The sequence below is a fragment of the Megascapheus bottae genome, chromosome 13 (genome assembly GCF_031878675.1).
Source record: "Megascapheus bottae isolate mThoBot1 chromosome 13, mThoBot2.hap1, whole genome shotgun sequence".
Classification (NCBI taxonomy): Eukaryota; Metazoa; Chordata; class Mammalia; order Rodentia; family Geomyidae; genus Megascapheus; species Megascapheus bottae.
This window is the reverse complement of record NC_143521.1, coordinates 59,091,200-59,104,217: the sequence shown is the minus strand read 5'-3', so window position 1 is coordinate 59,104,217 and position 13,018 is coordinate 59,091,200. Positions and strand designations below refer to the sequence as shown.

General features: G+C 44.8%; 1 protein-coding gene across 1 annotated transcript in view; it reads left to right on the top strand.

The window, feature by feature from the left end:
- The window catches only part of Htt (huntingtin), a 111,560-nt gene that overhangs the window by 24,267 nt on the left and 74,275 nt on the right, over nt 1–13,018 (top strand). Inside the window, exons 7-10 of the mRNA XM_090343888.1 lie at nt 2,379–2,520; nt 3,785–3,963; nt 7,942–8,146; nt 8,812–8,859. Of these exons, the coding sequence (XP_090200014.1) occupies nt 2,379–2,520; nt 3,785–3,963; nt 7,942–8,146; nt 8,812–8,859 (574 nt within the window). The remainder of the gene's footprint in view (nt 1–2,378; nt 2,521–3,784; nt 3,964–7,941; nt 8,147–8,811; nt 8,860–13,018) is intronic.

Here is a 13,018-nt window from a genome sequence, read left to right as displayed (position 1 = left end):
GTGGGAGCTGCAATTCCTATTTCTTCTCCTTCTTTCTTCTTTCTTCTTTCCCTGAACTCTTCTGCTCAAGGCTACCACCATACCCCTTGAGCCTCAGCGTCACTTCCTGTTTTCTGGTGGTTAATTGGAGATAAGAGTCTCATGGACTGTAGTGCCTAGGCTGGCTTTGAGCCGTGATTCTCAGATGTTGGCCTCCTGAGTGGCTAGGATGATAGGCTTGAGTCACTCACTGCTCCTGGCTTCTCCTATTTCTGTTTTTGTTGTTGTTGTTTCTTTGTTTTGTTTTTGCCAGTCATAGGTGTTGAATCAGGGCCTGAGCACTGTCCTTGGACCTTCTCAAGGCTAGAGCTCTACCACTTGAGCCACAGCACCACTTCTGGCTTTTTTCTATGTATGTGGCACTGAGGAATTGAACTTGGGTCTTTGTGCATGCTAGGCAGACACTCTACCACTAGGCCAAACTCCTGGCCCTCCTATTTCTATTTCTATTGCTCCCTCTTTGCAGTAGAGGCTCCTAGGCAGTTGGAAGACAACTGCTTCTGGGGCCTTTTGGGAGCAGGGGCTTCTGTGAGAACTGGTATCAGCTCAGAGACCAATCAGTGATAAAGCTTACCTGGCTAGTGTGCTATGATTTATATCACATTGGAGTAAGACTGTGCTAAGCTCTCCCCCTTCCCTCTCCTTTGTACTGGTCCTGTGGCTTGAACTCAGGCTTGGGTACTGTCCCTGAACATTTTTATTCAAGGTTAGCGCTCTGCCATTTTAGCCACAGTGCCACTTATTACTTTTGGGAAGTTATTGGAGATAAGAATCTCATAGATTTTTCTCCCCATGCTGGTTTCAAACTGTGATCCTTAGAACTCAGCTTCCTGGGCAGCTAGGATTACAGGTGAGAGCCACTGGCACCTGACTCCCTCCTCCCTTCCTTCCTTTCTTCCCTCCTTCCTTCCCTCCTTCTCCTTCTCTTCCTTCTTTTCTCCCTTATTTTAAAAAGTAGAATAGCCATGTTGCTACACTACCTTCTTGGGATAAATATTCCCCAAAATCTATTCTCCTGCCTTTCCAATCTACTTATAGCCATTCAAGTGGGTTTTCAGTGAAATCTAGAGCTAGCATAAGTTTATAAAGATGATTTTCCCTTTCTTTTTTTTTTTTTTTTTCTTCCAGTCCTGGGCTTGAGCTCAGGGCCTGAGCACTGTCCTTGGACTTTCTCAAGGCTAGAGCTCTACCCCTTGAGCCTCAGCACCACTTCCGGCTTTTTCCTATGTATGTGGTACCAAGGAATCGAACCCGGGTCTTCATGCATGCTAGGCAAGCACTTTAACCACTAGGCCAAACTCCCAGCCCCGATTTTCCCTTTCCTATTTGTCTTAGATGTGTGTGTGGTATACTACCATGTTTTTTGACGTATTAGGTTTTGAACTTTGTACTTGCCAGATAAGTGTTCTACCACTGGAGACAAATCTCTAGACCCTTTTTTTTTTGCCAGTCCTGGTGTTTGCACTCAGGGCCTGAGCACTGTCCTTGGACTTTCTCAAGGCTAGAGCTCTACCACTTGAGTCTCAGCACCACTTCTGGCTTTTTTCTATGTATGTGATACCAAGGACTTGAACCCGGGCCTTCTTGCTTGCTAGGCAAGCATTCTACCACTAGGCCAAACTCCCGGCCCCTCTCCTGACCTTTTAACTTCAGTTGTTTGACTTTTTTGCTAAAGGTTCATGTTCTGCCATTTGAACCACAGTTCCCCATTTCAGACCTTTTGCTGGTTAATTGGAGGAACTTCTGCCTGGGTTGGCTTTGAGTCAGAATCTCTTGAGGAGTTAGGATTGCAGGTATGATCCACAGCACCGGCTTCTTATGTGATGCTTCTGTCTTGGTTAGCCTGGTCGTTACTGCCCTGTCCCTTAATGCACCTGTGAATGCACCTTCTCTGGATACTGAGATCCCACTTACTCCAGACAGGACCTAGATACTGTGCAAGTTCTTAATGCAATTTACAGAAAAGTAAGTAGACCATGTGCTTGTCACCTATTCCTTACTTTCAGAAAGTCTTGCTGTTTATCATTTTTGCTCTGGAAAAACTTGAAGCTCTGCATTCAATTTCATTTATTTTTTATTTTTGCCAGTCCTGGGGCTGAGCTCAGGGCCTGAGCACTGTCCTTGAGCTTTCTCAAGGCTAGAGCTCTGCCACTTGAGCCTCAGCACCACTTCTGGCTTTTTCTGTGTCTGGTTCTGGAGAATTAAACTCAGAGCTTTGTGCATGCTAGGCAAGCACTGTACCACTAGGCCACACTCCCAGCCCTTCAGTCTAGTTTTAGGAAAACACAGTAAGCCTCATAGGAGCTTCATCTTTTGTTTATTTGGGTTTTTTCTTCCAGGTCCTGTTAAAGGCTTTCGTAGCAAATCTGAAATCAAGTTCCCCCACTGTCCGCCGGACCGCAGCTGGCTCTGCAGTGAGTATCTGCCAGCATTCCAGGAGGACTCAGTACTTCTACAGCTGGCTTCTGAATGTACTCCTAGGTAAGGATGAGGCCTGCAGATACCCCAGCCTCCAGCATATACTCAAGATAGACTCGAGAGATTTTCACAGCAGACTGTAAGTGGGCACCAGTGGTTCACGCTTATAAACCTAGCTACTCAGGTGGCTGAGATCAGTGGATCAGGGTTCAAAGCCATTGTGGGTGAGATTCCTATGTCCAGGTAGCCAGCAAAAAGTTCAAGTGGTAGAGCTTTAACCATGATGAAAAAAGTCAAATGATGTTGAGGCCTGAGTTTAAGCCCTAGTATCAGCATTTAAAAAAAAAAAAAAAAGGGTCCAGAAGTTTGGCCTAGTACTAGAGTGCTTGCCTAGCATACACAAAGACCAGGGTTCAATTCCTCAGTACCACATACATAGAAAAGCCAGAAGTGGTGCTGTGGCTTAAGTGGTAGAGCACTAGCCTTGAGAAAAAAGCCCAAGGTCAGTGCTCAGGCCCTGAGTCAAGCCCCAGGACTGGCAAAAACAAAACAGTGCAGTCATGTTCACTGTAAGGTCTTTGGTGAGCTTAAGGACATGGCTGTCCTTCAAACCACTCTTGGATCTGGGCAGTCTGCCTTTACAGTCATGCTTGTACCACCTTTATCCTTACTGCTGTCCTTAGAGGAGGGTTTTCCTCCTCCTGCTGCGTGCATGCGTGCGTGCGTGCGTGCGTGCGTGCGTGTGTGTATGTGTGTCTGTGTCTGTCTGTGTCTGTCTGTTTCTGGGATTTGGACTCAGCACTGCCCCTGAGTGCTCAAAGCTAGCACTGCCACACGATCCACAGCTCCACTTAGGGCTTTTTTGGTGCATAATTAAAGATAGGAGTCTCACAGATTTGCCACTGGAGCTGGCACTGAACTGTGATCATCAAATCTCAGCCTCCTGAGTTGCTAAGATTACCTTTGTAAACTGCTGGCATCCCACTGGATTCTCCCCCTCTTATTTTATTTTATTTTATTTTGGTCAGTCATGGGGCTTGAACTCTGGGCCTGGGTGCCATCCCTGAGCTCAAGGCTAGTGCCCTACCCCTGGAGCCACAGCGCCACTTCCGGTTCCCTGGTGGTTAATTGGAGATAAGAGAGTCATGGAGTTTAGTGCCCGGGCTGGCTGTTTTATGGAGCTCCTCAGAGCTCAGTCTCCTGAGTAGCTAGGGTGACGGGCCTGAGCCACCACGCCTGGCGTAGGTCTTCCCTTTTCATCAGAGTGTGGGGCAGTTGTCTGGGTAGCAGACTGGGTATGAAGAGGTCATGGTGGCTGCCTTTGCAGGCCTGCTGGTTCCTGTGGAGGAAGGACATCCCACGCTCCTGATCCTCGGTGTGCTGCTCACACTGCGGTACCTGGTGCCTTTGCTACAGCAACAGGTCAAAGACACAAGCCTGAAAGGCAGCTTTGGGGTGACACGGAAAGAAATGGAAATCTGTCCTTCTGCGGAGCAGCTTGTCCAGGTAGGAGCCGTGTTCCAGTCCTGTACTGCAAGGATGAACAAATGATAACACCACTGATTAGGACAGGAAGCACAGAGCTGATAATTGTAGGAAGTAGGACTGGACCTTTGGGAGTTGACCTTTGTCCTGCAGCTTCCTCACGTCCATATGGTCTCGGATCACTCGTGCCCCTCAGCTTCCCCAGTACCAGAGACTGCTGTTATCCTGTCTGTAAAACCAAAGGTCTGGAAGAGTGCTCATCCACTCGCATTACATACTGAGCACCCACTGTGTGCTGTCTACCAGATGGGGGCTGTAGATCCAGTAGCAAGCAATTTAGGTGCAGTCTCTGCTCCTTGGATGCATGACATTGTTGCTTTGGGCTGTACTAGCCTGATATGAACTCTGAATGATTCTCCACTCCCCACCTCACCTCCCTCCTTCTATCCCTTTTTTTTTTTTTTGTCAGGTTGGGTCGGTCGGTCGTGGGGCTTAAACTCTGGGCTTGGGCCCTGCCCCTGAGCTCTTCAGCTCAAGGCTACCATCTTACCCTGGGCCTGGGCCTGGGCATGGTCCCTGAGCTCTTCAGCTAAATGTTACTGACCTACCCATTGAGCCACAGCACCACTTCTGGTTTTCTAGTGGTTAATTGGAGATAAGAGTCTTTTGGGGCTGATTTGAACCACAATCTTCAGATCTCAGCCTCCGATTAGCTAGGATTACAGGCCTGAGCCACTGTGCCCAGCTCTCTCCCTGAACTTCTTAAAAGTTCAAGGCTTGAGCCACAATTCCACTACTGGTACTCCTTTATTTTCTTTACTTTTCTTTCCTGCTATTTCTGGGACTTGAACTTAGGGCGTCTGGCTTTTTTTGCTCAAGGCTAGCACTCTACCACTTGAGCCACAGCTCCACTTGCAGCTTTTTTTGATGGTTAATTGGAGATAAAAGTCTTAATGGATTTTCCTGCCAAGGCTGGCTCTGAACTGTGGACCCTCAGATCATGACCTCCTGATTCAGTAGAGTTGTAGGTGTGAGTATTTCTTGAATGCTTTCTAAAAAAAATGTTTGAGGATATAGATCAGCAATATGAACAATAAATACAACAAAATAAATGATCCTATGTAGGAATGTCTTGAAAGGTATTCTGAAATTGATTGTTATATAGCGTGCAATTCAGATTAGGAATTCCAAGAATTCCCTGTAACAGATATTTTGACTCAGAATCTGGGAAAAAGGGAGGCAAATTCATGCGTGTTAGCAAAGAGGGTAGAACACAATAAAGAACTTTAAGAACACCAGTGAAATTCACAACAAATTTATAATTTAATCTTGACACAGATAAAGCATACAATAATTTTAAGATAGCAATACTTTATAATCAAAGAATTACCTTTAAATCATTCTCTCCCTCTCTCTCCCTCTCCCTCCCTCTCTCCTCTCTCTTCTCTTCTCTCCTCTTCTCCTCTTCTCTCTCTCTCTCTCTCTCTCTCTCTCTCTCTCTCTCTCTCTCCTCTCCCTCTCCCTCTCCCTCTCCCTCTCCCTCTCCCTCTCCCTCTCCCTCTCCCTCCCTCTCCCTCCCTCCCTCCCTCCCTCCCTCCCTCTCTTTCTCTCTCTCTCTCTCTCTCTCTCTCTCTCTCTCTCTCTCTCTCTCTCTCTCTCTCTCTCTCTCTCTCTCTCTCATTGTGGGTCATGAGGCTTGCACTCTGGGCCTGGGCATTGTCCCTGAGCTCTTCAGCTCAAAGCTACCACCCGAACCCTGAGCCTAGGTGCTGTTTCTGAACTCTTCACCTGGAGCCATAGCCCTACTTCCCATTTTCCAGAGATTAATTGGAGATAAGATTCACAAGGTCTTTTGTGCCTGGGCTGGCTTTGAACCTTGATCCTCAGATCTCAGCCTCCTGAGTAGTTAGGATTATAGGTGTGAGCCACCATGTCTGGCTTAAATCATTCTCTCCCCCCCCCCCCCCATTTTCTTTTGGTTGTGGGGCTTGAACTCTGGGCCTGGGCCCTGGCCCTTACTTATTCAGCTCAAAGCTACCGTCCTACCCTTTGAGCCACAGCTCCACCAAATCATTCTCTTTAAGCTATATTTAATAATGAAATCTTTTTTTTTTGATTTATCATCTTAACAGGCTTTCTATTGAGTAATTTTATGAACATCTAATATACAAATTACTTATTTTAATTGCCTTCTTGTAGACTCCATTTCTCTATGGAGCACACTAAACTTAAATAGTGTTATGTGACAACATGTGACTGTAGTAAAGAGGCAGCAGAGTGGTGGGAACAGTGCAGGAGGGGCAGAAGGAAGGAGTGTGGGTGCTGGTTCTTTCTCTTGACTCTGCTCAGGAGGGTGAGTTAAGCTGGAAGCTGATAACCTAAAGCAGAGTCCAGATGTACCTGCATAAAGCATCTAAGCTTTGTGCATCGTGCCATCTCCACTAGTGCAGGCCGGGAAAGCCACAGGTAGCTTATGACTGTGCCATGTACAGTGAAATTGCAGAAGCAAACACAGGTGCAGGCAGTATGTTACCTGTGGACTACAGTTTGCCAACTATGATTTTTGGTTACAGAGGTTGCATAAGAAGAACTAAAGGCAAAGGTTCAAGGAGCTTTGGAGCTTTCTTTGACTGTTTAATATTCTTTTTTTTTGTCAGTCCTCGGGTCTGAACTCAGAGGCCTGAGCACTGTCTTTAGGCTTTCTCAAGGTTAGAGCTCTATCACTTGAGCCACAGCACCACTTCTGGCTTTTTTTTTTTTTTTTTTCTATGTATGTGGTTCTGAGGAATCGAACCTGGGGTCCTCATTCATGCTAGGCAAGCACTCTACCACTAGGTCAAACTCCTGGACCTTAATACTCTTTTATATCACCTTTATAAAAACATGTATATTCTTTTATTTTAAAGGTAGAGTTGGCGCGCTGGGCACCGGGCGCTGGCGCCTTGGCTCACACTTGTAATCCTAGCTATTCGGGAGGCTAAGAGCTGAGGATCAGGGTTCAAAGCCAGCCCAGGCACAAAAGACCTTGGGTGTCTTATCTCCAATTAATCACTAGAAAACGGGAAGTGGGGCTATGGCTCCAGTGGTAGGACTGTAGCCTTGGGCTGAAGAGCTCAGGAACTGCACCTAGACCAACTTCAAGTCCCTCCACCCACCAAAAAAAAAAAAAAAAAAGTAGAGTTGGCAAACTTAGCAAATTAAAATGCAGGATGTCAGTGAATTTCTTTTTAAAATTTCATTTTTTTTTTTTTTAATTTTTGCCAGCCTGGAGCTTAAACTGAGGGCCTGAGCACTGTCCTTGGGCTTCCTTAAGGCTAGAGCTCTACCACTGGAGCCACAGCACCACTTCTGGAATTTTTCTATGTATGTGGTACCGAGGAATAGAATCCAGGTCTTTGTGCATGCTAGGCAAGTACACTACCACTAGGCCGAACTCCTGGCCCTCAATTTTTTGGATTTTATTAAGATAAAATTTGAAGTGTCTTTAAATTTCTTTGTGAGTTTTCCCTGGCACTCAGAATCATGTTTCCAATATCTACTGTGTCTACTCACTCTTGTCTGGGTACATTTCCTTTCTTATTCCCACTTTTGGAAAATGCAGACCTGAACGGGCCTTTAGAATACAACCTGGACGTTAATATGTACACCGGTATAAATGACAGAGGGGTTTAGAGGGCAAAATAAAGGCATGAGTTTTGCTAACAAAAGCTTGTAAAAATAAAACAGGGTGATGGAGCCAGGAGTGTGGCCAAGTGGTAGAGTGCTTGCCTAGCACACACAAAGGCCAGGGTTCGATTCCTCGATACTACATCCATGGAAAAAGCCAGAAGTGGTGCTGAGGCTCAAGTGGTAGAGCTTTAGCCTCGAGAAAGCCCAAGGACAGTGCCCAGGCCTTGAGTTCAAGCCCTAGAACTGGCTAAATAAATAAATAGTAGAGCATGGTGAAATATGGGGCATGTTTTAAAAGCGGTAACCAAAGACCTGTGCCTCTGTGTCTAGGTTTATGAACTGACCTTGCATCACACGCAGCACCAAGACCACAATGTGGTGACGGGAGCCCTGGAGCTCCTGCAGCAGCTCTTCCGCACCCCGCCGCCGGAGCTGCTGCAGGCACTGACCACGCCAGGTGGTCTTGGACAGCTAGCTGCGGCTCAAGAGGAGGCTCGGGGCCGAGACCGCAGCGGGAGCATTGTGGAACTTCTAGGTGCGTGCTCAGCCAAGGTCTGCTTATCAGCCTCGTCGCTGAGGCTTGGGATGGTCTGTGCTGTGTGACTCTGCTGTATTGAGCTGAGCTGAGCGGTCAGCCCAATTTTAGAATTACTTTTTTAACAAAAAGGCGAACTAGAGTTTAGAACGTTAAGTGATAGAATGAAGACAGACATTTAAAGCCTGGTTTCCCTACTCTTCCTTTGATTTGGCCACAGAAAATGAGTATTTACACAGAAAATGTTAGTATGTCATATCCATTTGTCTTTTGAAGTCTTCTTACCTTGTGGAAAACTTGCCTTACAACCACTGAAAGGAATTATTGAACTTTTTAATGATTGCTTCTAGTGAAAGAAAATTTATGTTTGATTATTATTTGGCTACCTAATTCGATTTCTTTGATACTTTTAACCTTTTAAGTGCAATTTGAGCTCTTTTGAAATTTTAGTCATTATTAGAACTGTGAATTTTAATTTTGGTGTAATTTTCATACTGATTTTAAAATACATACGGTGGAATTTCTGCACTTCCTATAGAATTATGTTCATTCCCATTTTTACTCGTTTTTAAGGATGAATCAAGCTTTTTGAAGATTTTTACATTTCTTCTAGATTTTAACAGTATGTTACTTTAATCTCTTCTGTCACTCTGTGCGATTTACAGCTGGAGGGGGTTCTTCATGCAGCCCTATCCTTTCAAGGAAGCAAAAAGGTGATTATTTCAGAAGTCTGAGTCTTATGTTGAATCAAGCTGTTTTTTCTTCTTCTGTATTTTCATAATACATTGGATTTTTCATTGTATATGGAATAAAATGTGTCTCTAGCATTTCCCAGTAGTGGTTGCATGTGGAAATATTGCCAGAATCTCATAAGCAGGCCTAAAGATTTCGGTGGCATTTAAATTACTTCTGAGCCAGGTACTGATGGTTTACCCATATAATCCTAGCTACTCAGGAAGCTGGTTTGAAGCCAATCTATCAGGGACATGTGAGACTCATCTTCAATTAACCATCCAAAAACTGAAAGTGGAGCTGTGGCTCATAGTGGTAGAGAGCTAGCCTTGAGCAAAAAGCTGAGACTGCCCAGGCTCTGGGTTTTAAAAAAAAGAAAATTACTTCTGGATAAGATTTTTTTTCCCTCCTCCTCCTCCTCCTGCTCCTTCTTTTTTTTTTGCCACTTTTAGGGCTTGAACCCAGGGGCCGGGGCACTGTCCTTAAACTTTTTTTTGCTCAAGGTGGATCCGCTACCATTCAAGACAGTTCTGCTTCTGGCTTTTTTGGGTAGGCGCGTGGACGGACTTTCCTATGCTGGCTTCAAACAGAGCTCAGCCTCCTGAATGGCTAGGATTATAAGCATGATTCACTCACTATTGTCTGGCTCATCATAAACTTCTAATGATGAGGATCAGGAATGAGCTTAAACAATCATTAAACTTGTTATCAGGGAGTAACTATTTTAGTTATATGAACCATAAGGTTTCTTAAAACTCTTTGATTCCATTCTGTGGCAGGAAAGCAGTGTCAACAGTATGAGCACTGTCCTTGGGCTTGCTCAAGGCTAGAGCTCTATCACTTGAGCCTCAGCACCACTTCTGGCTTTTTTTTTTCCTATGTATGTGGTACCGAGGAATCGAAACCTGGTTTTTGTGCATGCTAGGCAAGCACTCTACCAAACTCCTGGTCCCCCCACTCCTACTCTTAATTATTATAATTTATAAAGGTAACTCCCCTCCCTTATAAATTTTGTTTAGTATTAGGAATGTTATTGAATAGCTACATTTGATTAATTATTTCAGTTTGAGCTACATTCAGCTTTATGCATATCAAATTTTTCTGATATACTTTCATTTTTATTGTCCAAGTATTTCTTATTTAATTTGATCATTATACAGGATTATTTGCAATACTGATTATTTCCTTTAAAAAAATTTTTTTTTTGTCAATCCTTGGTCTTGAACTCAGGGTCTGAGACCTGTCCTTGGGCGTGCTCAAGGCTAGAGCTTTATCACTGGAGCCATAGCACCACTTCCAGCCTTTTCTGTGTGTATGTGGTACCAAGGAATCAAACCCTGGTCTTCATGCGTCCTACGCAAGCACTCTACCACTAGGTCAAACTCCCAGCCCTTTCCTTTTTTACTGTATATTTTCCTGCTAGCTCTGGCTCTAGTGGCATAAGCCACGGTGGCCAGCTTAAATGAGGTGTTTTTTGTGTGTGTGCCAATAATGGGGCTTGGACTTAGGGCCTCGGTGTTGTCCCTTAACTTTTTCATTCAATCATAGTGTTCTTCCACTTGAGCCACAGCTCCGCTTTGAGTCTCCTGTCTCTTCAGGCTCCATCCTAACCCTCCATCACGTCTTCTGGAGTTCAGGCATGGATCACAACAGGCTTTGGAATGCCGTGTTAACTAGAGTACGCATTTATGGTACTTGGAGTCAGTTATATTAGTAAAGCTGGGCTTGGTAGTGTGTGTTCGTAGTTGGTTGGGATTATGTGAGGTTTGAGGATTGTCTACATCTAGGATTTCAGGACCAGCCTGGACAGCCTATGCAGCCCATCTCTTAAAAATCAGTATGCTGCATTTAGGCATCATAGTGTGGAGTACTTACTGGGTTGATATTTTGGAGAAACATTGTCGAAGGGCCTGCTGGAGTCTCGGGGTAGGTAGTCTCTAGGGGGTGTGATGAAGAACTCTGGTAGCTTACTTGCGTTTGACCGTCACGTTGTCCACAGAGGTAAAAGAAGATGCGTTGAGATGAGTTATTCTGGTTATTCTGTCCTCTTCTGGTTAGGACATTCAGAATTTCCTCAATCTCTGTCTTTTTTTCAGATTTTTTTTTTTAATTTAGAGCTTTTTTTTCATATTTCTTTTTGTTTTTGTTTTAAGCTACTGGGGGGTTAAAATATTTTTCATCGTTCTTGTAAAGGTGATGTACAGAGGGGATACAGTTGTCTAGTCAGGTCATAAGTACATTTCGGTTTTGGACAGTGTCCCTCCTTCCCATCCCCACCCATAGGTTGCATAGGCATTTTCCGCCTAGTGTCTAGGGAGTACACTGCTGTGGTTTCTCAACCTTTGTCCCTCTCTGTCTCTGTTCCCCTTTACCTTCCTAAAGACAGATAAATAAATGAACAAGATAAAAGGAAAGCAAAAACATCAATAACATATTATTTCCATTTTTTGGAGTTCTTTTTTTTTTTTTTTTTGTCTGTCATGGGAGTTGAACTCTGTGCCTGGGCACTGTCCCTGAGCTCTTCAGCTCAAGGCTACCGCTCTACCCCTAGAGCCACAGTGCCACCTCAGATTTTCTGGTGGTTAGTTGGAAATGAGTCTTTGGGGCTTTAGAGCCCAGGCTGGCTTTGAACCTTGATCCTCAGATCTCAGCCTCCTGAGTAGCTAGGATGACAGGTGTGAGCCACCACGCCCAGCCTGATTTGTTCTTAAGGAGCAATAAAATTAGAAACTGGACATTTCCAGTATCCAGATGGTGTCTGTGTTAGTCAGTTTTCTGTAGCTGTGACAAAATATCTTACCTCATGTAAGGGAGGAAAGACTTATTTTAGTTTACTACCATTTCTGAGGTTTCAGTCTATCCTGTCAGGGCACATAGGAGCAGTTGTGATTGGGAGCACAGAGACTCACATCACTATTGGGGGGTGGGGGAGAGAGGGAGAGAACACGAGAGGGGCGCGGGCACGAGGGCAAGACTGTGCCAGCCAGCCTCCTCCTCCCTGTTGTCTTTTGTCCAGGCTTGTGGCCTCTTGGTGCTGTGCACATTTGTGAAGGGAGTTACTCCTTTTAGGAAATTTCCTCACAGATAGCCTGCAGTGAGTGTCCTTTGCTGATTTTCCCAGCGTTTATTTCTCCATTGAATCAAGCCGACAATGAGACCAAGTGTTGTACCTCATCCCGGCTTCTCAGTAGGTCATGGTTGAGGCTGTCCTTCACAAAACATTGAGACCTCATTTCAACCAATGAGCTGAGCATGGAGCTTTATGCCTGTGATTCCAGCTTCTTTGGGAAGTGTGGGTATGATGATCCAGATCCAGGCCGGGGTTCAGGATGTGACTCAGGTGGTATGGGACCTACATAGAAGGCATGAGGTAGTTTACTGAGTTCAGCTGTGACACACACACACACACACACACACACACACACACACACACACACACACACACACACACACACACACACACACGATTAACCATGGCCATGTCATTTCATCATGTCGATTGGTACTGTAGCTATAATAATTTAATGAGCTCAAACTATATTAAAACTTTTTTTATTACTCATTGGATATCAACTGTAAAGTGGACTTTTAGGCCAATGCTCAGGTCTCAGGAACCTGAGATCTAAGAATCATGGTTTGAATCTGGCTCAGGAAGACAAATCTGGGAGATTTGAATTTCCAGTCAACCATCAAGAAAGCCGGAAATGTAACTGTGCCTCAAGTGGTTCCAGCTGAGTAAAAGAGCTAAGCGAGCGTTGAGGGGCCTTGCATTCAAGCCTGCTACACTCACTCCCACCTGAATTTTGGACCTTTAAATATTTAATACCCTCCGATTATATAGTGATTGAGGTCAGCTAATTCTTGACGAGTCTAGAAAATGAAAGGATAATAAAGGAAGCACAACTTAGTTATATATGAAAGTTTTTTTTTTTTTTTGTGCCAGTCTGGGGCCTTTGAACTCAGGGCCTGAGCATTGTCCCTGGGCTTTTTCCTCAAGGCTAGCATTCTACTACCTGAACCTCAGCACCACTTCCAGCTCTTTTCTATGTATTCCTTTACCAAGGAATCGAACCCGAGTCCTTGTGCATGCCAAGCAAGCACTCTATCACTAGGCCAAACTCCCAGTCCCTATGAAAGTTT